Source organism: Notolepis coatsorum, assembly GCF_963971535.1.
Source record: "Notolepis coatsorum genome assembly, chromosome: 10".
In the NCBI taxonomy this organism is placed as follows: Eukaryota; Metazoa; Chordata; class Actinopteri; order Aulopiformes; family Paralepididae; genus Notolepis; species Notolepis coatsorum.
In genome coordinates this window covers 71,289,501-71,316,773 of record NC_140174.1, presented here as the reverse complement: position 1 = coordinate 71,316,773, position 27,273 = coordinate 71,289,501, and the positions used below count along the sequence as shown (strand labels likewise).

Below are 27,273 nucleotides of genomic sequence, written 5' to 3'. Positions count from 1 at the left end.
GGTATCTTCTCTCTGGAGTCTCTACCTTTTGTAGGTAGTTGTAGAATGTAATACATTTCACACTAAACGCCTGTATCCGGTCGCTGTTCTTCTACTTCGTGTCGCAACCGTCTTCCGGTCTGACTTCCTGTGCTAACGTTCTAATCTAATCTAATCTAGTCTCGTTTACATAGGTACATTATACATAGACAGTAATGTTACATCTAGACATGTAATAATAGAGTAAACTTGTACCCATAGTGTTACATCTAGACATACCAGATCTAGTAATAATAGAGTAAACTTAACTTTCGTCTCAGTAACAATGTTCATAAAGTGTGAGTGCTACAGTGTAGGTTAGTTTATTAGGACAATTCCACCATTGTGGGGCAAGGACTAAGAATAGGCGACTTCTCTTTGATGACCCGACTTCTCTTTGATGACCCTCCCGGAGCTTGGATAGGAGTAGGAATAAACTGTACATATACAGCACTGTTTGAACCTGGCACACAACATACTGTACCTATGTAAACGAGACGAACCCCGCCCCCCCCCCCCCCCCCCCCATTCGCAACTACTTGTCCAGACCACTTATACTTGTCCAGACCACTTATACCCGTCCAGCCGAGATGCTTCCAGCTGCAGACCTTCAGACCAGCGCTTACAAGCCCCGCACATACAAGCACCGCACATAGCAACCCCTCGCTTCCATTGGCTGATTTTGGTGACGTGATTTTGGGTCACGTTGCACGTTGCACTGCGGGATTGATTGATTGATTGATTGAAAACTTTATGGTGACGTGATTTTGGGTCACGTTGCACGTTGCACTGCGGGATTGATTGATTGATTGATTGAAAACTTTATTAACAGATTGCCGTATGATTTGGGTCACGTTGCACTGCGGATTGATTGATTGATTGATTGATTGATTCATTGATTCATTGATTGATTGATTGATTGATTGAAAACTTTATTAACAGATTGATTGATTGATTGAAAACTTTATTAACAGATTGCCGAATGGGTACACGTGACCACAGGCCCTGATTGATTGATTGAAAACTTTATTAACAGATTGTAGAATGGGTACACGTGACCTGACCGATTGATTGATTGATTGATTGATTGATAACTTTATTAACAGATTGCAGAATGGGTACAGTGACCGATTGATTGATTGATTGATTGATTGATTTATTGATTGATTGATTGAAAACTTTATTAACAGATTGCAGAATGCAGTACAGCTCAATACACACAATTGTTAAGGGGATGCAGACCATGCAGTACTGTTACATTTGTGACATACAGTAAATATATACAAGGGGGAGGGAACTGTACATTTATGATGAATTGAAAATGGGGGACCCTGATGTAAACAAGACGGAAGTCTTTCTCTGGTCTGCATCCCCTTAACAATTGTGTGTATTGAGCTGTACTGCAGATATATTTCAATTGCCTTACTTATTTACATAAGTATTATAGGCCTACAGCAGTATTGTACAGACAGTCTGTGTGAAGTCTGTGTGGTTATCCAGCTGCACAAAGGCAGAGCAAGAGGCTCTACAGAGGGTGGTGAAGGCGGCAGGCAGGATTGTCGGGACTCCTCTATCAAACATCACCTCCGTCTTCACCTCCCGCTGCCTCCACCGCTCCAAGTGTATCATCAAGGACCAGTCTCACCCAGCACATCACCTCTTTCAGCTCCTTCCCTCAGGGAGGAGATACCGGTCCATACATGCCAAGAGTTAAAGATTTAAGAACAGCTTTTTCCCCCAAGCAGTCAGACTGTTAAACCGACTCATTGACTGTCCCCTCACGTGCACCATGCACTTACCTGGACTTGATAATCACTGTTACCACTCATAAATCAAATCAAATCAAATTTATTTATAGGGCCCGACAACACACGTTAATGTCCCCATGGGCCGTACAGGTCTTCTTTAAACAAGTCAAGAAGACAACATAACAATAAGTCAAGAACAGAACAAGAACACCATAGGGTCCAAACATTTTTTAGATGAATGCAAATAAATGAAAGAATGCAAGCACTCCCAGACATACCCCACGCGAAGGTAAGGAAAAACTCACTAAAACCTAACAATAGGGAAAAAAAGCTCCACAGGCAATGTGGAGGAGAGAAACCTTAGAAGGGCCGTTCAAGGGGGGATCTCCCTTCTTAGATGTCGGTGATAGTAGTGTTGCAGACGGACAGTTGGTAAGCATGCACTCATGTGTGTGGTGAAACACAGATGAGTGCATGCAATAGCAACTGTACATTTTGAAAAATTAAAGATAGAGCTAATAGCGATAGCAACTGAACATTTTGAAAGATTAAAGATAGAGTTGATAGCGGATCTATTTGAGGCACAGGGGCGGCGCAAGAGGGTCACGTCCTCCCCGTCTTAGTCACGGGACATTCAACACTCCGGTCGTTGCTCAGGGACAGCCGGAGACAGGGGGAAGGGGGGTGGCGCAGAGAGGGTCGCGAACTCCCCGACATCATCGCGGGACATCCGGCACTCCGGTCACCACTACGAGACCTCCGAAGACAGGGGGGCACGCAGAGGGGGTCGCAATCTCCCGGCCTTCGTCACGGGACGTCCAACACTCCGGTCAACACTCCAGGACAGCAAGTCATAGGAAGACAGGGAGACGGGACAGGCGTTAGACAGCTCATGAGATTGTAGTAGGCGGACATAGCAATAGATACAAGTGGTAGGCATATATGTGAATGGAGTAGATATATGAAGTAAGCGTATTATGTGAATAGAATAGAAGTACTTAACCCAGCAATGAAACCGCGTTGACTGTTAATCTGTTAACAGTCTGTTAAACAGTTGACAGGACCACGGACAGACGGCGGTGAATAACTGATCCAATGCCTCGGAGGTGCATGCAGAGCAGTCACTACAAGCTTGGCCAAGACCCCGAGGCATCCATCACCTTGGTCAGCGCCAGGAGACGGGTACTCAGAGAGAAGGGGGAGGGAGGGGGGGGGGGGGGGGGGGGGTGAGAGGGGGGGGGGGAAGAGTTAGAGAGTTCCCATGTTTGTGGTGCTGCAAAGGAGCAGACATGTAGTACCCTGTAGTGCCATGTAGTACCCCGTAGTGCCATGTAGTACCCTATAGTACCCCATAGTGCCATGTAGTACCCCGTAGTATCCTGTAGTACCCTGTAGTGCCATGTAGTACCCTGTGGTGCCATGTAGAGCTATGTAAGCCATGTAGTACCCTGTAATGCCATGCAGTACCAAGTAGTACTCTGTGGTACCATGTAGTACCCTGTACCCTAACTAAACTACCCTATAGTAAACTACCCAGTGGTACCATGTAGTACCCTGTACCATAACTAAACTACACAGATTAATCTAAAGGTCAGTCCCCGACCAGGTGAGATCAATGTAGGTTGAAGGAGAGAGAGAAAAGATGAGTCTTAAGCAGGGATTTAAAAGCTTCGACAGAGCAGGCGCCCCTGATGACGGCAGGTAATTTGTTCCACAGGTAGGGAGCGCGGTAGACAAAGGCTCTGTGGCCGGCGGATTTCTTTTTAACCCTAGGGGTCGATAGAAGCCCCGCATTTTGTGAGCGCAGAGCACGAGCGGGCGAGTATCGGGAGATGAGATCAGATAGATAGAGCGGTGCAAGCCCATTTAAAATTTTGTAGGTGAGGAGTAGCACTTTAAAGTCAGAGCGGGCTTGGATAGGAAGCCAATGTAGGGCGGACAAAACTGGTGTGATGTGATCAAATTTTCTAGTTCTAGTTAGTATCCGTGCAGCCGCATTTTGCACGAGTTGAAGATTTTTGATGCTTGAATTAGGTAAGCCTGAAAAAAGTGCATTACAGTAGTCCAGACGTGATGAGACAAAAGCATGAATCAGGGTTTCAGCATCAGCCAGAGTTAAAATGGGGCGTATTTTTGCGATATTACGAAGATGGAAGAATGCAATTTTGGTGACATTTTTTATATGTGCATTAAATGAGAGGGAGGAATCAAAAATGACTCCGAGGTTTTTTATGGTGGAGCTCTGGGATACATGACAGGTATCAAAGTTGAGGGAGATGTCCTGAAACAGGCCTCTGTGGTTTGGGGGGCCAACAATTAACATCTCAGTTTTATCTGCATTAAGGAGTAGAAAGTTTTGCGACATCCATTTTTTGACGGCAAGCAAGCAGGCCTCAAGGTTTTGTAGTTGGGAGGAATCATTTGGCTTAATAGGTATATATAATTGGGTGTCATCAGCGTAAAAATGAAAGTTTATGCCAAATTTGCGTATGATATCGCCGAGGGGTAGCATGTAAATCGAAAATAGCAAAGGGCCCAGGACAGAGCCTTGTGGGACACCACATTGCACTGGGAGGGTCTCAGATGTTAAATCATTATAGACCACGCAGTGTGTTCTATCAGTTAAATAGGATTTAAACCAAGCTAGTGCGAGACCCCGAATGCCAACATGGTTCTCAAGCCGACCTAGAAGAATCGAGTGATCGATAGTGTCAAAGGCTGCACTGAGATCAAGCAATAAGAGCACAGAGGTGAGGTTTGAGTCAAGAGAGAGCAGTAAGTCATTTGTGACTTTGGTAACCGCCGTTTCGGTGGAGTGTAAGGCTCTAAAGCCAGATTGAAATGATTCATTAAGATTATTGTTTGATAAATGGTCAGTAAGTTGCGTTGCGACGATCCGTTCTAACACTTTGGATAGGAATGGGAGATTGGAGATAGGTCTGTAATTTTTCAAGATTAGAGGGTCGAGGTTCGGTTTTTTAAGTAATGGTTTAATGACGGCTGATTTAAAGGCCAGGGGCACCACGCCAGTAGACAAAGAGGTGTTGAAGATATTGAGTAGGGCAGGGCCTAGAGTTGGGAAGAGTTTTTTGATGAGAGTTGCTGGGAGAGGGTCAAACAGACATGTTGAAGGTTTAGCCGCGCCAACCAGTTTAGAGAGGGCACTAAGTGAGACGTTTTCAAGGCAGCATAGCGTATGACTGGAATCAAAGTCAGGGGGAATGCCCGTCAAAGGTTGGGAGGGACTCTGATTGTTGAGTAAAGCAACAATTTCATCTCTAATGAGGTCAATTTTCTTGGTAAAAAATGTCATGAATTCGTTAGCCGAGAACGCATGGTTTAGGGCACTTGGTTGTTTCTGCGTAAGTTTTGCAACTGTGTCAAACAGAAACTTTGAGTTGTTTTTGTTTTCATTTATGAGCCTGGAAAAATAAGAGGTTTTGGCAAGTGAGAGTGCCTTTTTGTAGTTACGTAAACTATCATTCCAGGCGAGGCGGAATACTTCGAGTTTGGTCGAACGCCATTTATGTTCAAGTTTGCGACAAGCCTTTTTAAAGGAGCGCGTTTCCTCCGTAAACCAGGGAGTTAGTTTTTGCGGAGCACGTTTAATTTTAGGTTTAAGGGGAGCGACAATGTCGAGGGTGCTACGAAGGGCGGCATTAAGTTTGTCTGTAAAGAGATCAAGGGGGCCAGAGTAAGAGAGGAAGGGAGAGAGGGTATCTGGTAGGCAGTTAACTAGAATTGGGACAGTTGAGGCGTTAATACGACGGCTCATGTAGGATTCTACACTGTCTGGGCGAGAAACCGTCAGATCAATTTGAAATTTGATGAGGTAGTGGTCTGAGAGAGCAGGAACATAGGGGGAGACGGTCAAATTTGACACAGTGAGACCGCGGGCTAGGACTAGGTCAAGGGTGTTCCCACCACTGTGAGTGGGTTGGTCAACGATTTGAATGAGACCGACAGAGTCAATGATGTCGGTAAAAGCCTTATTTAGGGGATCTAGAGTTTTATTGGAATGAATGTTAAAATCACCAACAATTAAAATGTTATCTGAGCGCATAACAAGCTCAGAGATGAAAGTTGAAAATTCATCTAGGAAGAGGGTGTAAGGGCCTGGGGGGCGGTATAGGACAGCCATTACAAAGGATGCAGTGGAGGTAGGAATCAGACCGCCACACTTTCTGTTGGGTGGAGAGGGATGCAACAGGAGCACCTCAAACGAGGAAAACTTACAGTTTGCGTCGGATGTAAAGTTGTGCTTAGAGTCATAAATTAGAGCAACTCCGCCTCCTTTCTTGGAGGTGCGTGCGATGTGGGAGCTACTAAAATTAGGGGGTGAGGCCTCGTTTAAGGGCAGAAAATCATTAGGTTTAAGCCATGTCTCAGTGAGGCCAAATAGGTCGAGACTATGGTCTGTTATCAGTTCATTTACCAAAAGAGCTTTGGTTGGCAGAGAGCGGATGTTGATAAGGCCAACCTTCACACTCTCTGTATACTTAGCAGCGCGGTTTTCAGCCATGTGGGTAGGTTTAATCGCAATTAAGTTGGCATGGTTTATCGCACAAGGACGAGCTGGGTAAAGCGGAGCGTAACGGGATATTCTAGTTTTGATTGGGTATACAGGTTTAGGGGTAGAGATAGAAAGAGAGGAGTGGGGAGCCTGGTGGAGGAGGGACCGAGCAAGAAAGGTATAAGGATTGGCAGGGTCCATCAGTTTAGCATGACTAGCAGGCTCGCTAAGAGCCTGCACCCTGGCATGCTTGTGGGGTGGCTGTCAGCCCGAAGCTATAATCTTGTCTATATTGCGAGATAAGAGAGAGGCGCCTTGCATGTTAGGATGCACGCCGTCCTTTCTCAGCAAGCCAGGGCGCCCCCAGAAAGAGGACCAATTATCCACGAACCCTAAGCCCTGTTCTTTACAGTATTTTTCCAGCCATCGGTGTAGAGAAGCTGTCCTACTCACAAACTCATCATCATGCCGGTTTACAGGCAGGGGGCCAGAGAAGATTACTCGATGCCGACTCATCTTTCTGGCGAGGTCAGAAAGCCTAACTATGTTGATCTTTGTGACCTCAGAGACTTTCATCCTACAGTCATTATTTCCGACGTGTATAACAATATGGTCGAATTTATCTTCAGTGGGTGTGATACGTGGGTTACCTTTTGCCTTGACTATGCTATTCGCCAGAAATCTCAGGTTGGCTTCAATGTCGGTAGCTCTGGCTCCCCCATAACATTTGATCTCGGCTGGCTTGTCTAGCAAAATATGCCGGGTGATGGAGTCGCCAATCACAAGGACGGAACGACGGGGTTGCAGTGGAACCGGCTGCGTACTGGGACCGGAACCCGCAACACGTGTAAAATCATGTTGCGGAGCAGGTGCTGTTGAGGCCGAGGCCGAGGGGTTACACTGCCGCTTCGTAGTGGGCGCAAAGGCCTTGTCCTGAGCACTATGTCTGGGACTCTCCAGACGAGAAGACCCCGCTAGAGGCTCCTCAGAAAAGCCTGTAGTGTCCAAGACGTCTAAAGCTGACTGTTTTCCTGACTCAAGTTCAAGGACACGACTCTCTAACAGAGTTAACCTTTCTAGGAGAGAGGGACAGACAGAACACATAGCCATGCTTACACCAGGTAGAGCAGGAACAAATAAAGATACGAAGTACTATGGATCAACTGCTAAAGGCTATGTGTATGAAGCCGATTGAAGGTTTAGCTAATGAGCTAAAACCAGTGGGTCGAGTAAGTTGACAAGCTAACAAGGCAAGACCAGAAAATGCAGGTACAAAGGAGTGGCCTGCTAGAGGAGGGCAGGTGAGGGGCAGTAGATACTCTGATGCACTCGGTTGCCTCCTCGGTTAACTCCAGCAGGAAAACTCCAAGTCTTAGTCGGTCGCCGGCGCTCTGCTGGCGCTTCGATAGACTACACTTAAATCCCTATTGAATATTGTCCCACACCTGTAGGGGGCTAGTCTCTGACTGATTGGACTAATTAGCACAGGCTGCTCAAGTCAAACCCAATGGGGTTGCACAGAGCCTGATTGATTAACAAACAATTATCAAAATATACAATGGATTGAGTACTAACTTACATTACTCAGCAAGAACACAGTGAAGTCAGCTCAGGTTTTAGAGAAATGTGTGCACAGGCAAATGTATTTAAACAAGCTTTGCCTCTGACTGATTGGACTAATTACCACAGGCTGCTTCAAGTCAAACCCAATGGGGTTGCACAGAGCCTGATTGATTAACAAACAATTATCAAAATATACAATGGATTGAGTACTAACTTACATTACTCAGCAAGAACACAGTGAAGTCAGCTCAGGTTTTAGAGAAATGTGTGCACAGGCAAATGTATTTAAACAAGCTTTGCCTCTGACTGATTGGACTAATTACCACAGGCTGCTCAAGTCAAACCCAGTGGGGTTGCACAGAGCCTGATTGATTAACAAACAATTATCAAAATATACAATGGATTGAGTACTAACTTACATTACTCAGCAAGAACACAGTGAAGTCAGCTCAGGTTTTAGAGAAATATGTGCACAGGCAAATGTATTTAAACAAGCTTTGCCTCTGACTGATTGGACTAATTACCACAGGCTGCTCAAGTCAAACCCAATGGGGTTGCACAGAGCCTGATTGATTAACAAACAATTATCAAAATATACAATGGATTGAGTACTAACTTACATTACTCAGCAAGAACACAGTGAAGTCAGCTCAGGTTTTAAAATATTCTGTTATGTACAGTGTTATATGTGTTTCATGTATGTATATATTGTACTACGGTCTGTGGGAGCTCCCCTGAAATTTCACTCACGGTCATATAAGAGTTTTAATGTAGAAGGTTTTATTAATGAAATGTTGGGTATAAACTGGGAGGAGGTATGTTGTGAGGATGACCCAGAGGTTGCACTGGACTTATTTATGTCAGAAACAAATCAGCCCCATGGATAGATAGTAGCTTTTAATGAATTTTAATGAATAAGAGAGACATACTGTAGCCAAAAAAGCATCAGTGTGTTCCAGTTCTGCAGATGACAGACAAAAGTACCGTTCCTTACGTAATCAAGTCACAAAGTTAAATAAGGTGAGAAAAAGGGAATATTTTAAACCATGGTTATATGATGTGAGAAATGATGGTAAAAATCTATGGAATGTTTTAAATCAAATTATGGGTAGAAAATCCAATGTCTGTACACCTTTTGTTGAGTCATATGGAATTGTCCTAACCAAACCATGTGATATTGCCAACCATTTTAATGATTTTTATGCAAGTAAGATATCTCAGCTCAGGCAGGGAATGCACATCTCAAACAATACAAAATCAAATGACATAATTAAGAATATCATAATGAAAGATAAAGGGTGTACATTTGATTTTCAACAGGTTGAGGTTAGTGATATTGAAAGGTTACTCCAGGCTCTACCTGACAGCAAGTTAGCTGGCACAGACAACTTGGATAGTAAATTATTGAGAATTACTGCTACGATCATAGCAAGTCCAGTGTCATATTATTAATAGATGTATACAAGTGGGACTATGTCCAAAGATATGGAAGGAGGCTAAGGTTACTCCTTTACCCAAAGACTCCAAATCAGTTTTTAATGAGGGCAACTCCAGACCTAATATAGAAAAGATAGAAAGGCTGACAAAGAGAAGAAGAGTGGAGCAGAAGCTGGAGAACCTTTCAATATCACTAACCTCAACCTGTTGAAAATCAAATGTACACCCTTTATCTTTCATTATGATATTCTTAATTATGTCATTTGATTTTGTATTGTTTGAGATGTGCATTCCCTGCCTGAGCTGAGATATCTTACTTGCATAAAAATCATTAAAATGGTTGGCAATATCACATGGTTTGGTTAGGACAATTCCATATGACTCAACAAAAGGTGTACAGACATTGGATTTTCTACCCATAATTTGATTTAAAACATTCCATAGATTTTTACCATCATTTCTCACATCATATAACCATGGTTTAAAATATTCCCTTTTTCTCACCTTATTTAACTTTGTGACTTGATTACGTAAGGAACGGTACTTTTGTCTGTCATCTGCAGAACTGGAACACACTGATGCTTTTTTGGCTACAGTATGTCTCTCTCATTCATTAAAATTCATTAAAAGCTACTATCTATCCATGGGGCTGATTTGTTTCTGACATAAATAAGTCCAGTGCAACCTCTGGGTCATCCTCACAACATACCTCCTCCCAGTTTATACCCAACATTTCATTAATAAAACCTTCTACATTAAAACTCTTATATGACCGTGAGTGAAATTTCAGGGGAGCTCCCACAGACCGTAGTACAATATATACATACATGAAACACATATAACACTGTACATAACAGAATATTTTAAATAAAGTGCATGATGAGTGGTAACAGTGATTATCAAGTCCAGGTAAGTGCATGGTGCACGTGAGGGGACAGTCAATGAGCGTTTAACAGTCTGACTGCTTGGGGGAAAAAGCTGTTCTTAAATCTTTAACTCTTGGCATGTATGGACCGGTATCTCCTCCCTGAGGGAAGGAGCTGAAAGAGGTGATGTGCTGGGTGAGACTGGTCCTTGATGATACACTTGGAGCGGTGGAGGCAGCGGGAGGTGAAGACGGAGGTGATGTTTGATAGAGGAGTCCCGACAATCCTGCCTGCCGCCTTCACCACCCTCTGTAGAGCCTCTTGCTCTGCCTTTGTGCAGCTGGATAACCACACAGACTTCACACAGACTGTCTGTACAATACTGCTGTAGGCCTATAATACTTATGTAAATAAGTAAGGCAATTGAAATATATCTGCAGTACAGCTCAATACACACAATTGTTAAGGGGATGCAGACCAGAGAAAGACTTCCGTCTTGTTTACATCAGGGTCCCCCATTTTCAATTCATCATAAATGTACAGTTCCCTCCCCCTTGTATATATTTACTGTATGTCACAAATGTAACAGTACTGCATGGTCTGCATCCCCTTAACAATTGTGTGTATTGAGCTGTACTGCATTCTGCAATCTGTTAATAAAGTTTTCAATCAATCAATCAATAAATCAATAAATCAATCAATCAATCAATCAATCAATCGGTCACTGTACCCATTCTGCAATCTGTTAATAAAGTTTTCAATCAATCAATCAATCAATCAATCAATCAATCGGTCAGGTCACGTGTACCCATTCTACAATCTGTTAATAAAGTTTTCAATCAATCAATCAGGGCCTGTGGTCACGTGTACCCATTCGGCAATCTGTTAATAAAGTTTTCAATCAATCAATCAATCTGTTAATAAAGTTTTCAATCAATCAATCAATCAATCAATGAATCAATCAATCAATCAATCCCGCAGTGCAACGTGACCCAAATCATACGGCAATCTGTTAATAAAGTTTTCAATCAATCAATCAATCAATCCCGCAGTGCAACGTGCAACGTGACCCAAAATCACGTCACCATAAAGTTTTCAATCAATCAATCAATCAATCCCGCAGTGCAACGTGCAACGTGACCCAAAATCACGTCACCAAAATCAGCCAATGGAAGCGAGGGGTTGCTATGTGCGGTGCTTGTATGTGCGGGGCTTGTAAGCGCTGGTCTGAAGGTCTGCAGCTGGATACTATTGGGTCCAGCCTGGCTCTGCGGCGCTGCAGATACCCCCTACTCGTCGAGGGAGGCGATAACGAGGTTGTTTCTGGGGGGGATACATTTTCATGAGCACCGTGTCGTGATTTCAGGGGCGGGACTTCCTACCCGATTCCCACTTTCGGCCGTAGTGCTTTACCAGGCTTTAAGCTGGGAACGAGGTTACACACAAACTGGGTTCACTGGAACTCGCTTATGATTGGTTTTGCATTGTGATTGACACGGCAAAACATTCTCCGATTGGCTCCGAACATTTTAATGAGCAAAACGCTTCCTGGTTGCTCGCAAATGGAATAAACTTGTGTGTTTAAACTTCTGATACGCTGGGGGCAACGATAGAGAGCAAAATGTATCTCAGGCGCGGTGCTTGTCTCGTTTTATTCGTCGCGTTCTCTCTCATGGTCACGGCCCACTGTAACTTTCCTACTCTCGATCATTTAAAACCGCAAGCCAGCGATGAGACACAATCGAGAGCGGTGGTCGAGCTTCTCAAACGTTTGATTGGCAACCGATATCGAGAGTTCAGCGTGTCGGTCAACAGGACTCTGTCCAATGACAGTCTGGACGTGTGCGAGCTCCGGTCGAGTAAAAACAACAAGATCGTCGCCACGGGCAACACCGGAGTAGCCGTCGCATCTGGCATTTATAACTACCTGAAGTATTTCTGTAATTGTCATGTTTCTTGGTCCGGCGATCAACTGGATCTCCCACGTCCTTTGCCGCAGGTCACGGGCGTCCTGCGCATCAACACGCAACACAAGTAAGTGATTGACATGTGATACACACACACACACACACACACACACACACACACACACACACACATTGTTCCAATGTATTTCTACGTCAAATGTATATACACTCTTTTCTGGACACTTTTTGTATCACAAACAGTACTGTATTTGCAAATCTGGTATGTCATAAATGTATAGATGTAGCAGTACTGTCCATCTGTATGTCGTTTGTGTCATATATGTTATGATGAATTGAAAATGGGGGGGCCCTGATGTAAACAAGACGAAAGTCTTTCTCTGGTCTGCATCCCCTTAACAATTGTATGTATTGAGCTGTACTGTACTGTTATTCAGCAATCTGTTAATAAACTTTTCAATCGATCAATCAATCGCACACACACACACACACTGAAGCTTTTGTGTCGTGTGTGTGTGTGTGTGGAACGAACGAATGCCTAAAATTAAGGAATGTCAATTCATGTTCATGTACGTGTATCTAATTTAAACAGGCGGTATTCTAATTAATATATTGGCCTGCCCTTCATTGGGCTTATTAATTAAATTGATGGTGGACAATTTGCACACATTTCTACATTTCCCACATTTCTACATTTCCCTTCCTATTAGATTGATTTACTAACTGGAATTAATTAGATATATAATCTCAAGTCAAATATGATCTGGCTCACTGCCAACACCGACTACTAATATCTCAACACTGAATTGAAAATGGGGGACCCTGATGTAAACAAGACAAACCTCTTTCTCTGGTCTGCATCCCCTTAACAATTGTGTGTATAGAGCCGTACTGTATTGTACACATTCTGCAATCTGTTAAATAAAGTTTACATTCATTCATTCATTCATTCATTCATTCATTCATTCATTCATTCATTCATTCATTCATTCATTCATTCATGTAGTATTATCAATGCGACACTAGCAGTTTTATTAAAACACATCACTTGCCATACTTTGAGTAAATAAAACCTTCCAATTGACTTCCTGGTTTCATGTCCTGTTATTCACCAAGAGACGAATGTTTTTTATCTAGGCTACTTGTGCTCTGTAGTTGGCTATACTTTGTATTCATTATTTTATGTGTGAGACATTGCATCTTCTCTAGCCCAGCTCCTCTAACCCACCTCTTTTAGTCTAGCTCCTCTAACATAGCTCCCCTAGTCTAGCACCTCTAGCCCACCTCCCCTAGTCTCTCCTTTATCTCCTTTAGCCAATCACCTCTAGCACAGCCCCTCTAGCCTAGCTCTGACCTCTATACCAGCCCCTCTAGCCTCTCTATACCAGCTCCTCTAGCCTGGCTCCTCTATACCAGCTCCTCTAGCCTGGCTCCTCTAGTCTAGCTCCTCTAGCCTGGCTCCTCTATACCAGGTCCTCTAGTCTAGCTCCTCTATACCAGGTTCTCTAGTCTAGCTCCTCTATACCAGCTCCTCTAGCCTGGCCCCTCTAATCTAGCTCCTCTATACCAGGACCTCTAGCCTGGCCCCTCTAGTCTAGCTCCTCTATACCAGGCCCTCTAGACTGGCCCCTCTAGTCTAGCTCCTCTATACCAGGCCCTCTAGACTGGCCCCTCTAGTCTAGCTCCTCTATACCAGGACCTCTAGCCTGGCCCCTCTAGTCTAGCTCCTCTATACCAGGTCCTCTAGCCTGGTTCCTCTATACCAGGACCTCTAGTCTAGATCCTCTATACCAGGACCTCTAGCCTGGCTCCTCTAGCCTGGTTCCTCTATACCAGGTCCTCTAGTCTAGCTCCTCTATACCAAGTCCTCTAGTCTAGCTCCTCTATACCAGGTCCTCTAGTCTAGCTCCTCTATACCAGGTCCTCTAGTCTAGCTCCTCTAGTCTAGCTCCTCTATACCAGGTCCTCTAGTCTAGCTCCTCTATACCAGGACCTCTAGTCTAGCTCCTCTATACCAGGTCCTCTAGTCTAGCTCCTCTATACCAGGTCCTATAGTCTAGCGCCTCTATACCAGGTCCTCTAGCCTGGTGCCTCTATACCAGGTCCTCTAGTCTAGATCCTCTATACCAGGACCTCTAGCCTGGCTCCTCTAGCCTGGTTCCTCTATACCAGGTCCTCTAGTCTAGCTCCTCTATACCAGGTCCTCTAGCCTGGCCCCTCTAGTCTAGCTCCTCTATACCAGGTCCTCTAGTCTAGCTCCTCTATACCAGGTCCTCTAGTCTAGCTCCTCTATACCAGGTCCTCTAGTCTAGCTCCTCTATACCAGGTCATCTAGTCTAGCGCCTCTATACCAGGACCTCTAGTCTAGCTCCTCTATACCAGGTCCTCTAGTCTAGCTCCTCTATACCAGGTCCTCTAGTCTAGCTCCTCTATACCAGGACCTCTAGCCTGGCCCATCTAGTCTAGCTCCTCTATACCAGGTCCTCTAGTCTAGCTCCTCTAGTCTAGCTCCTCTATACCAGGTCCTCTAGCCTGGCCTCTCTAGTCTAGCACCTCTATACCAGGTCCTCTAGTCTAGCTCCTCTATACCAGGTCCTCTAGTCTAGCTCCTCTATACCAGGTCCTCTAGTCTAGCTCCTCTATACCAGGTCCTCTAGTCTAGCTCCTCTATACCAGGTCCTCTAGTCTAGCTCCTCTAGTCTAGCTCCTCTAGTCTAGCTCCTCTATACCAGGTCCTCTAGCCTGGCCTCTCTAGTCTAGCTCCTCTATACCAGGTCCTCTAGTCTAGCTCCTCTATACCAGGTCCTCTAGTCTAGCTCCTCTATACCAGGTCCTCTATTCTAGCTCCTCTATACCAGGTCCTCTAGTCTAGCTCCTCTAGTCTAGCTCCTCTAGCCCAGCTCCTTCCAAATAGTTAACTACTGAAAACCAAATTTCAGCAAAACAGCATCATTGAACATTTAATTTCCCCAGGGAGCACTTTTTGTTTTGTTAAAGCTGATACTGCACCCCCACACCCCCTTCCCCTCCACATTGGCTGATACCGATACCAATAGAGGCCCTGCATGGAATGTTTGTGTAGTTCTGTCTTCCAACATGGCTGCATGCAATAGCAACCATTGTTTTGTACATGGCAATGGAAGAAGAGACAGCAGTTGCTATGTGCAAAACAATGGTTGCCATGTGTTGTTATGAGAATTTGAGAAATGTATCAACAAAAACATAATTTGGTGTCTTATTACTGGATTTTGTAAATATCAGGCTTTACCTGCTCTACCTCTGCACATAAATTATGTGGTTAAGTGGTTACCAATAGTTACAGACATACTGGAAGAACCACATTATGTTCAAGGCCTCTAGTATATCATTTTGGTGCAACTCGTTAAGTATTTCAGACATGCCGGGTTATCAAGGACACAGCCATGTAAAATAACAAATGTCTTTGTTTATAATAGTATCAATTTGTTTATACAATTTGTTTATACAATCTGACACTTATATAAAAAATACAATTAGGACCGATTGTGTTTTTTTTAAAGCTGAAATGGGCCAATACCATTTTGTTCTATCTTCGGTGCATGCAAATCATTTTCCCATAGAGTCAATTTCACGCTGGTGCGTGGTCACTGGTGTACTGTATTGTGTGCAGACTCGTCTCTGTGGCGGCATTTTGCGGAGGAATCCTGAGGCTCTTAACCCATGTTTATGTCCCGGCCCCTCCTCTTGCTGCATCACAGAGCGGCATCAAACCGGGGACGTGTGACAAATGGAGCATTGTTACAACGTCTGTTTTCGCACCCCACCGCAGTACCCTTCAATTATCTGCGTTGCATTAGGCTTGCATCAGCTCACCCCAGCTATGTCATGTGCACAGTGGTTAGATTATGAAATGCACGGCAAGCATGGGACTTTTTCCCATGACTCCGGTTCACTCATGAGGACCAAGTCATGACTATGTGTTTGTATACAGAGCCGTTCTTCATATTATCCCTCTGTCATTAATTATGCCTTCGCAATCGTTAGCCTCTGTGGCTTCAAGACGCATTGCCCAGTTGCCTAGCAACGGGGTCCACACGACATTAACCACTTGAACGGCAAGCATATTTGTGTACTAGGGATGGGCACACGTAATGTTTTCCCAGAGGGAGTATTTGCATTAATTACTAGTTGTTTGAGTAGGCCTAATTGTTTAGGGAAATACATTTTTATAACTCATAAAGAGCATGGTAGCAGCAATAATGAGATATTGTGCAGAGTCACACACATACACTAGGAGTATGAACGCTACAGAAAGTTGGCAACATGTTGGCACAATTTGGAAATGCACAAACACGAACCGCTGTTTTTATCTTTTAGATGACGCTAAGCTAGCTTTCAAGACAACACGTTTTTGCGGTACGTTCTCATGCTCCACAGCTGACCAGTGTTGTCTTCCTGCAACAACTCACGCCTTGCAGGATTTCAGACCCTTTGGAGTGTATATTGCTGCCTGCCTGGTAGACTAGACCCATTGGAGTGTATTGCTGCCTGCTTGCCTGGTATACTAGACGGACGCTTTGTAGTGTAATAGTGTATTGCTGCCTGCATGGCAGACTAGACCCTTTAGAGTATATTGCTGAGGTTTTCTAATGGAATTATTGATTAGGCTATCAGATTAATCAAATGAAGCCTACTTGACATGTTTATCAGTGACAAAAAGCAGCATTTAAAATAATTTTGCACCTTTGTCCAGATTCAGGTATTATCAGAATGTATGTACTGTCAGCTATTCGTTGGCGTGGTGGGACTGGCCGCGGTGGCAGAGGGAGATTGACTGGATGGCTCTCAACGGCATCAATCTGCCGTTGGCCTTCACCGGCCAAGAGGCCTTGTGGCAAGAGGTAAGAACGCCCCATTATTTGTCTGGTCTAGTGTGAAAATGGCTTTGCAAATTTGAAGTGTTGACAATTTGAAGTGTGCATTTTGATTGATGATTCATATTTTAATAAGTCTCAGATCAGTGAAATAAGTTTCCTAGTTTTCAAATTTACTACATTTATACTGTACCAAAGGGCTGGGAGGAACAATTGTTTTTCTGGGCTTTCCGACACACAAGCGACGACAGTACAAACAGGAGGTCAATTTATTGAAGAGAGGTGGCAAGATGATACAAGCCACAGCAGATGTTATATTGTCATGATAAAAGCACTCTCTCAGTGTCTGGATGGCAGATTTTACCTGTGCGCAATGATTACCTCAATGCTCAACAGGTACACAGCCACCCCTGCTCCCAGGTCTTAATTAGCTTGACCCGGAGCAGATAAGATAAGAATAAACTGTATTGTCCCAGAGGGGAAAATTTACTTGGAACATCAGTGCTGCATCATTCTGCGATAATGGTGTAAACAAAGAAGAAGAGAAAAATATATACAATCATTCCTTTGGTTGTTAGTAAAAAGGACTTCAGACAAATATGACAATACATAGATACATGCAACCATAATTTCAAGTGTTGACAATTTGAAGTGTGCATTTTGATTGATGATTCATATTTTAATAAGTCTCAGATCAGTGAAATAAGTTTCCTAGTTTTCAAATTTACTACATTTATACTGTACCAAAGGGCTGGGAGGAACAATTGTTTTTCTGGGCTTTCCGGGAAGTAGGGAGGGGATACATGCCTGCAACTGCAACATTCATTTTGGACCTGTAAAAAATATTTAATTAATCAATAATTGTTTGGGGAGAAAATTATTACTTTTATTCTGCACCTTTCTAAAAGACCCTCACCACCCCAATAACAGCCTGTTTCAGCTGCTGAGGTCAGGCAGACGCCTGTGAACCCCAGCTACTAGGACAGAGCGGCTTAGGCTCAGCTTCTTCCCCCAGGCCATCAGAGCCATGAACAATGAACATTGAGTGCTCAGAACATTGAACTATCCAGACACAAGCACACATGAACACATACACGACACGCACACGCTGTGCACGCTCACACACGAGCAGCCACTTAACACTTTAACATGAGCGGGCACACACTCATGTCGCACACACGCACACTTATGGCCAAAGGAAAGGACACTTTAAATTAGAATAACAGGAACAGTGTATTGCACTACCAAAGCTAACTAGCATGTCCCATATGCTCTGTAAATAACTATGTACAGATACCGAGATGTCACTCCATGTTACCTGTTACCTGTTTACTGCACAATGTTGTTTTTCATTTTTTGATTCTATTATATGTTGTACCACTGAATATTGCACATCGTTGCGGGCAAGACCACCCGCATTTCATTGTATGCCGTGACAATTAAAACTCTTGACTTGACTTGACTTGATAATACATAAGTAGGTAAACTCATTTCAAAAGCTTCAAAAACAGATTTAAGACTTGGACAAGAAAGAAAGTGACAGCCCACTGTTAGGTGGTACCTCAAAGGAATCGACCTCTAGTATTATTTAGGAGAGTGATGGATGTAGGAAGGAAGGAGAGCTTGTAGGAGATCAGCCAGCTTAAATCAGCCATCCCCACTCCGCACAAAGTTTTCAAACTTTTATTATCTAAAGGCGGTTAGTTACATGTTCATTCATAGTTAAAAGGTAGAGGTTGATTTACTTTCTCGTGAAATATCGCAGTCACAACTCCCAAGTGATGTGGATTGAATTTACATGTTACATGAGTTATATGGTTCTTCAGTGTAAGGGTTCATTATAGCAATAAATTCTGGCACGATGATAAGTTATCAACTGAAAAATTAGATAACAATATCTATATAGCCCTATAAAATATTTGTTTTGGCCAGATTGCCCAGTCCTACTGTACCCACGTCATGGATATACTAATCAATAGATTTCTTTCTGTAGGTTTACCGCGCGCTTGGTTTGAACCAATCGGAGATCGAGGACTTCTTCTCAGGCCCCGCCTTCCTGGCCTGGAACCGGATGGGCAACATGTTTGAGTGGGGCGGCCCCTTACCACAGTCCTGGCATGTGAAACAGCTCTACCTCCAAGTACTTGCAAAACACGCATTTCATTTGAACTTGTTTGTCAATCATGGAATTTAAGTAGAACATTTAAAGGTGCTATAGTTAACATTCCGCCACTAGATGTCGCACTAGAGCACCATCATGTCATTTATTCAATCAGGTGAATTCCATGTGGGGAAATGGGAAGTAGGGAGGGGATACATGCCTGCAACTGCAACATTCATTTTGGACCCGTAAAAAATATTTAATGAATCAATAATTGTTTGGGGAGAAAATTATTACTTTTATTCTGCACCTTTCTAAAAGCTTTCTATAGCACCTTTAACACATTGTCTGCCAGGCATTGTGCCCATCCTTATGCCCAGTCTGGCAGTGCTGTAACCCTATGGAGATGTTTACCTTCTTTGCAGGGCTATAACTTTTTAAATATTAGCTATATCGACATTACTATGGCCCATTCAACATCGGGTATCTATCGTTCCGGATGTGGGAACGTTATATTTTTTCATTCATACATTGTCGTGTTAATACCGTCGTGAATATAAGTATGTTTTTAAGGTTTTCTGCAGTAATTCCTAAAACGCGAGTTATAGGCCCTGACGTATATGATAGATTATCGATTGGCGTTTCTTTCCTATACACGCTATATTAAAAAATTGTATATCGGTATACATTATGCTTCATCATGCGTGAAGGAAAGGGGGGGGGGGGTCGTTTATAATTCCTTGATCGTCAGTAGCGTCTTTTTTTACTATGGGTTAATACGTTGATCAGATGGATTGCCGTGAAATGAATAAACAATCGGGCTGAAAATAATGTTAGTTTCCTCTTACCGTTCGGCGATGAGACTGGAGGAAAAATATTCCAATTATTTGACGTCGATCTGCTAGATCCATTTCCCGTTTGTATGACGCAATAAACACCGAAATCATATTGATTATTGCGTTTCGAAAGCGATCCCAATGCACTCGAGTGTGTATCTAGATCCACACTACAAGATATTACTGCCGGAGGAATTTCCTCGATGCACCGAGTGCCACTTCCGGTTTGGCTTGGAGTGTAACTCGCCCGACATCCACCAGGCGGCGGTATTGAGGCGTTGCAATATCAGACAGGGTCCAGCTGGAGGGAGGCTGGATGAATTATGAATGCCATGGCGAAAAAATTAAACATTGATCCCAAAAACAAGTTAACTAGTTTCTGGCGCACAACGCATGGCGGGCAATAACGAGTATACTCGTTTTTGGCGTCCAATGTGTTAAAGGTTCCCATATTATGGAAATTAGTTTTGCCTAGTCTTTGGCAATCTTAAATGTTCTTTAAGCGCTGTGGGAAAATGACCGTTTGGCCAGTTCCTGGAAAAAAGTCTTCACATTAACAAGTTCTTTTTTATATCACAAGCAATCAATTGGTTGTGCTTCTTGGAGCTACAAACACTGCCTACCCCATGTACTACCCAGTTTGTTGTGTGTAAATGGAATAACTCATTTAAAATGTGGTGTGCCTGTTAAATACAAGGGAAGAAAACGGTGCTGGAATAGAAAGAATTAGAATTAGATTAGACTAGTTTATACCTCCGCCGTCGGTGTGTGAGTGAATGGGTAAAATGTGAGTAACAAATTGTAAAGCGCTTTGGATAAAAGCGCTATATAAAAAAGCAAATAACCAAATATTAAGCTTGTCTGAACATGATTTATGCAGTGATATAGTTATCAGACTATCTTTTCTGCACAAGGAAACCATACATTTATGGTGTCGTTTTCATGGACACAGTAAATAAACATGGACCTTAAAAGATTTGGGGGGGGGGGGGTTAAAGGTCTAAAAATGGGAGGCATACATTTTAGATTTGTATTGACAAACAAAGAGGATAGATATTTTAACGTTTCCAATAAGGGGACAAGACCGGGGATAAACCTAATATAATTCTGTAACACCTGCAAATGTTATCAGTCATGCAACAACTAGAGGAATTGAGTGTCCAAACAGCAGAGCAACACAAAAATAAAAATGAGTCTAAAGGTCCAGCCTCTGGCAGAGCTACCAGAGGTTGCATGTAGAAGAATAACACACCTGCACCTCTACACCTAGGGTCATTACAATATCTACAGTATATATACATTATTCCTCCTATGGAATGCTATGCTAAGGCAGGCATGTCTGGACATGTAAAAATAACACCTAAATGCAAGTGGAGCACAATTTGTGAAGTTTGTCTACCCAGGAAACTTCTCAATTTATTTAAAACTCTATTTCTTACGTATAAGATTCAGTTGACTGGAAAGGCCTCATTCCTCTGAACAAAACGAGGTATAGCGCTCCATGGTTTGATAGAAATGTGATTGACAAAACGGTTGAAAAACACAAGTAGGCCTACTGTAAGTAAAGAGGGATGTGACTGTTTGCACTCTTCCGCTGTTCCAGCAGCTATGTTCATGTTTGTGTTCAAAGGAACAAGCCAACATTATGGGAAATGTGTTTACCGTCTTCTCCAGAGTCTAACAAGAAGATGGACACCAATTTCCTGCGTTCATTAGAATGATATCCGCACTATACAACATTGTATACTGTATTATAGTTAAACTGTTGTGAAATGGTGTTATTTCTTCCTTGTATAGTTATTAAACATTTATTAAAAGTCATTACATTTGAAGTTGAGAATTGTGCAGATACCCTGGATAGGACCAATTAATTAATAATGAAATATTCAACATGTTAACACATTCAGCGCCAGCTATTAGACTGGGCCCGTTGTAGCAATGCCAACCCTTTAAAAGATAGGAGTGTGTCACCTTGTTTGTCGAGCTAAATCCATCACGATCAAGCTAAAATTGACGTCAGATAGTCCTTACCTGTGATCGGGAGTATTTCAAAAATAATATTCCAATTGTTTGATCGCCATCTGGTACATCCGATGTCCATTTGGTCCACGGCATAACCCACCACAACATATGGATCGGGGATATTTGACGCTCTTCAATGAAACCGGGAGAACCGCTCGACTGGCCAGACCCAGAAAACTGCGCCCGGTGACATTTGACCGTTGTACAGGCCAAGATATAAAGGGTGCTCGATACCGCCGTCTAGCTGGATGCTGCCGGTGCCGGTATTGCACTTTGGCATTCTCAGGATGCTTCCCCATGTTTACCCGGAGTCTGTGTGCCTGTAATGAATAGAAATATAGAATAAAAGAAATAACGATCAAATAACGAGTATACTCGTTGTTGGCGGGGAATGTGTTAGGAAAATACTATGACAATAAGTAACACCACTTAGTTTACTTCCTCTTTGAGCAGAGATGTTTGACAGTGGAACAATGTGAATGTATGTGTCGTATCTTCTGTCCTTCAGTTTAAAATCCTGGAACGAATGAGATCGTTTGGTATGATTCCTGTCCTGCCAGCCTTCTCTGGGAACATTCCAAAAGGCATTCTCAGGTAGATGCAACCATTCCTAGTACTGTTTATGGCTACATGCACTTGAACTCTATTTTATTATTATTTTCAATATGTCACACTCTATACAGACAACCACTTGTAGTGTTATACTGTACAAAAGCCTTGAACCAGATGTGATTGTAGTGATTACATGATATGGGCCTTAGTGTGATGAGCCATCAGGATTCCCCCTACACTAGCCAACATGGTATGGGCCTCAGTGTGATGAGCCATCACGATGCCCCCCTACACTAGCCAACATGGTATGGGCCTTAGCGTGATGAGCCATCACGATGCCCCCTACACTAGCCAACATGGTATGGGCCTTAGCGTGGCTAGCTAACATCTTCACATTCAAATTATGTCTCAATTTGATTCACTTAGTCATAGAGGTACCCTGTTATATACATGTTCTCTAGGAATTCTCGGGTAATGGGCTTTTTTACATAAGTGGCATAAAGGTTTCGCCATCACAAGCTCCTACAACAGCTTTATAATATGTCATAGTAATGGCTTCTGTTAATGGTCATCATCAGTTCACACATTTACACATTGCAGCAAACACACAACCATGCGATTGCTATCAATGGCCTTTCAGCTAAAATATTTGTATCCTTTTTAACTGTTGCTTATTTTTCCAGGTTGTATCCAAAAGCAAATGTAACCAAACTGGGGCCTTGGGCTCACTTCAACTGCAGCTACTCATGTGCCTACATCTTGGACCCCCGTGACCCCCTTTTTCTCCAGATCGGCTCCCTCTTCCTCTCCCAGGTGGTGAAACAGTTTGGGACGGATCACATTTATAACACAGACACCTTTAATGAGATGGAGCCTCCTTCCTCCGACCCCACCTATCTGTCGGCGGTCAGTCGCTCTGTGTTCGCCTCAATGACAGCAGGTGAGGAAAAGTTCTGCTTGGCTATGTGGCATAGTGTTACAAGTTGTAAAATGGTAATGGTAGCTATTCTACTCTTGAATGCAGACCATGTGACAAACTTTTGCATTGCATGTGCAGTAATTGCCCTAGTTTCATAACCTCGGGTTGACCCGCTGCCCAATTGTCTCACACAGACACCCGCCCCCCCTTCAACCCTATTGCTGTTTTCCAGTCATGTTCAAGAGTTGTGTCTTTCTTCTCCCTAATCCAGATCTATTTTCTGTCACCAGTTGATCCACAGGCAATTTGGCTGATGCAGGGCTGGCTGTTCTTTAGTGACGCATCATTCTGGAAGCCGGCCCAGATACAGGCCCTCCTGCACGGGGTGCCCATTGGCCGTATGATTGTGCTGGACTTGTTTGCGGAGACTGAGCCAATTTTCTCCTACACCAAGTCCTTCTATGGGCAGCCCTTCATTTGGTGCATGTTGCATAACTTTGGGGGCAACAGTGGTTTCTTTGGCACAGTGGAGAGCATCAATTCAGGGCCATTTGAAGCATTGACCTTCCCCAACTCCACTCTCGTGGGCCTAGGAATGACGCCCGAGGGCATCGAGCAGAACCCCGTGGTGTACGAGCTGATGAGCGAGCTGGCTTGGCGCAAGGAGCCTGTGAACTTGGCGAAGTGGGTGTCGCTTTATGCCATCCGGCGCTACGGCAGCACTCAGGAAAACGTGATCGCTGCATGGAGACTACTGTTTGCCAGCATCTACAACTGCACTGTGCCACATTACAAGAACCACAATCACAGTCCCCTGGTGCGTCGGCCTTCATTCCACATGAACACTAACCTCTGGTATGATCAGGGCAACTTGTACAAAGCTTGGAAACTGCTTATTGAAGTAGCCCCGGATCTCATGTCCAAGGAGACATTCCGATACGACCTTGTGGACGTGACGCGGCAGGTCTTGCAGGACCTCACAAGTAGCTTCTACCTGGACATTGTGGAAGCCTTCCAGAGCCAGAAATTGCCGGATCTGCTGGTGGCAGGCGGCGTGCTGGTCTACGACCTTTTGCCAGAGCTTGACCGCTTGTTGTCCAGCGACCACAACTTCCTTTTGGGCGTGTGGCTTGAGAGGGCTAGATCTTTAGGCCTGGACGAAAACGAGGCGAAGCTCTATGACATGAACGCCAGAAACCAGATCACACTGTGGGGCCCTGATGGCGAGATCCTGGACTACGCCAGCAAAGAGTGGGGCGGTCTGATGGAGGACTACTACGCCCAGCGCTGGGGCCTGTTCGTGAACACCCTGGTGGAATGCCTTGACACGGGACGTCCGTTTAAGCAAGATGCCTTCAACCATGCCGTCTTCCAGGTGGAGAGAGGATTCATCTATAACGGTAGAAAATACCCTACTACACCTCAGGGAGACACTTACGAGATTGCCCACCGTATCTTTCTGAAATACTACCCACACGCCTTGAAGAGACTATAGTCAGTGTCAAGACTCTTTCTGTGGAAGGACTCTCAATCTTAAGATACAGCAAGAAGAATGTCCCCCTGTACCCAATAATTTTACAACTGTCTTCCCCTTCCAAACATTTTGTAATAGAAAGCACCCAGAGATGAAAGTAACAGCTCCATTTAATAATCACCCAAAATGGGAAGTAACAACCCCATTTAATAAGCACTCAGAGAGGAAACTAACAGCCTTAGGCACCCAGATAGGAATGTAACAGCCCCATTTAATAAGCACCAAGAGGGTAAAATAACAGGATAGGATAAAGTATCTGTTTAGCACACATAGTAAATCGGTGGTAGGAATAGTTGTTTTCCTAGAAAAACATCACTTGAGATGAAACTTGATCAACATTCAATCAAGTGTTGATGTAAGTGGAGTGAAAGCACAACAGGGCATTTGATTGGCTCGTAGACTTTATGAATAACTATTCATAGTTTAACACGAGCTGTATCAAACGTGTGGGATTTTGGTAGCACAGTACAGTCGACAAGCAGTACAGGTGGTTTGGTATTTAAAAAAAATGTCATTGTTGAACTTGTGTTTTTTACACAAGACTGCAAGTTTCAGTTGAACTTGAACGTACTGTCATGTATTGAGATATGTCTTATGGTGCAGAAGATAACGGGTATTTTCTGAGCAATTACATAAAGTATCATCATATCATTATTGGGGATTGTATTAAGTAGTATGGCTGCCCCTGTTAATGATGTCACTCGATCTACCCCACAATACAAAGCATCTAACGCATCCTATTTGCTGTTGGCTTGCATTAGCGCTAACATTAGCTACTAAATATTAGAGCTAATGTTGGCTACCAAATGTTGCAGCTAATGCAACACTAGCTAACATTAGCTGTAGCCTAGCATTGACATTTGATAGCTTAGCTGACAGCAGAGCTAATGTTTGGTAGTAAATGTTAGCTCTGAGTCTAATGCTTGCTAAGTTAACCAACAGCAAAAGATGATGCTACTATAGATGCTTTGTATTGTGGGATAGATGGACAGTTTTTGATTACATTAAGCAGACATACTTAATACAGTCCCCAGTAGTTGCCAAAGGACAATTCCAGTGTTATGGATGTTACATTCAGAGAGAACATTGGAAACTTAACTTAACATTGACATGGCATCGATTTGAATTGGAAGTATAATTTACACATTTTAGTTACACTTATTGAGATAAAGATGCCCTGCAGTAAGAAATGTTTTGACCTTTTGGATTTTGAGATAGGTGACAAAATACACAGCGTTATGGATGTTACGGAAATGGACAAGCTTTTCTGACTCACTGAACACATGATGAAAACTCTGTGAATATCTTTTTCAAAGAATAACATGTTTACTATCACTTTGTAGGGAAGGGTTTGAGGTACCCAAAAAGCACATTCAGGGAAAACTTGGCATTTCCTCTCAAGGAATGAATCACAAAAAGTGCCGTTATGGATGTTACACGTCTGAAATAGACAAAAAACACTATAAAATAGGGCTTTACCCTCATGTGTTTGACTTCGGTGGACCATTTTGAGGGTCAAACCAGTCTGGATTCATGTTGTAGTCTGAAAAAATGCCAGGAAATGCTTCTTCTTCTTCTTTAGAATTTCCGGCAGTGTAGACGCATCGTGGCGTATTACTGCCCTCCGCAGTTCTTCTTCTTCTTCTTCTTCTTCTTCTTCTTCTTCTTCTTCTTCTTCTTCTTCTTCTTCTTCTTCTTCTTCTTCTTCTTCTTCTTCTTCTTCTTCTTCTTCTTCTTCTTCTTCTTCTTCTTCTTCTTCTTCTTCTTCTTCTTCTTCTTCTTCTTCTTCTTCTTCTTCTTCTTCTTCTTTTGAATTTCCTGCAGGCGTATTACTGCCCTCCTCAGTTCTTATACTACGCTAGTGGTGTGCCATAGTTAGGCCTCTGGTAAACCAACTTTTGATTGTTTACCCTCTTCTTCTTCTCATCTTCAAAACATTACTATCGACTCTATCTCCTTCTTCTCTGCTCCTCTTGCCTGTCCAATACTAATAAATACAATAACGCTATATCCTCTGGTACAACTCTGAAGCGTGCAGAAATGTCAGCACTGCCTCTGTGATCAGCTGGTGGTTCTCATTATCCATGCCAAAGAAAGATTTAAGAGAGAAGGAAGAGACTCCCAACTCTACCAGACTTTTATAAAAGCTTCTTCTTCTTTAGAATTTCCAGCAGTGTAGATGCAACATGGCGTATTACTGCCCTCCTCAGTTCTTATACTACGCTAGTAGTATGGTTTCCATATTATAGTCTCTGGTAAATCAACTCGATTGTTTACACTCTTCTTCTTCTTCTTCTCATCTTCAAAACACATTACCATCGTCTCTGTCTCCTTCTTCTCTGCTCCTCTTGTCTGTCTCCTTCTTCTCTGCTCTTGTCATACAATA

At 43.3% G+C, this 27,273-nt stretch overlaps 2 protein-coding genes across 2 annotated transcripts in view; one reads left to right on the top strand and one right to left on the bottom strand.

Annotated features, from left to right (window-relative positions):
- Positions 1–12,156, bottom strand: part of LOC311235998 (nucleolar transcription factor 1-like) — a 55,997-nt gene extending 43,841 nt beyond the window's left edge. Inside the window, exon 1 of the mRNA XM_084323562.1 lies at positions 12,073–12,156. The gene's annotated coding sequence lies outside the window, so the exon portion shown is untranslated. The remainder of the gene's footprint in view (positions 1–12,072) is intronic.
- Positions 11,767–24,848, top strand: naglu (N-acetylglucosaminidase, alpha; the record flags this gene model as incomplete). Its single annotated transcript, XM_084323062.1, has 6 exons — positions 11,767–12,179; positions 16,803–16,950; positions 18,917–19,063; positions 22,391–22,476; positions 23,118–23,374; positions 23,644–24,848. 6 exons carry the CDS (start codon positions 11,767–11,769, stop codon positions 24,846–24,848), a joined length of 2,256 nt encoding a protein of 751 aa, XP_084179188.1.
- Positions 24,849–27,273: the final 2,425 nt, after the last annotated feature.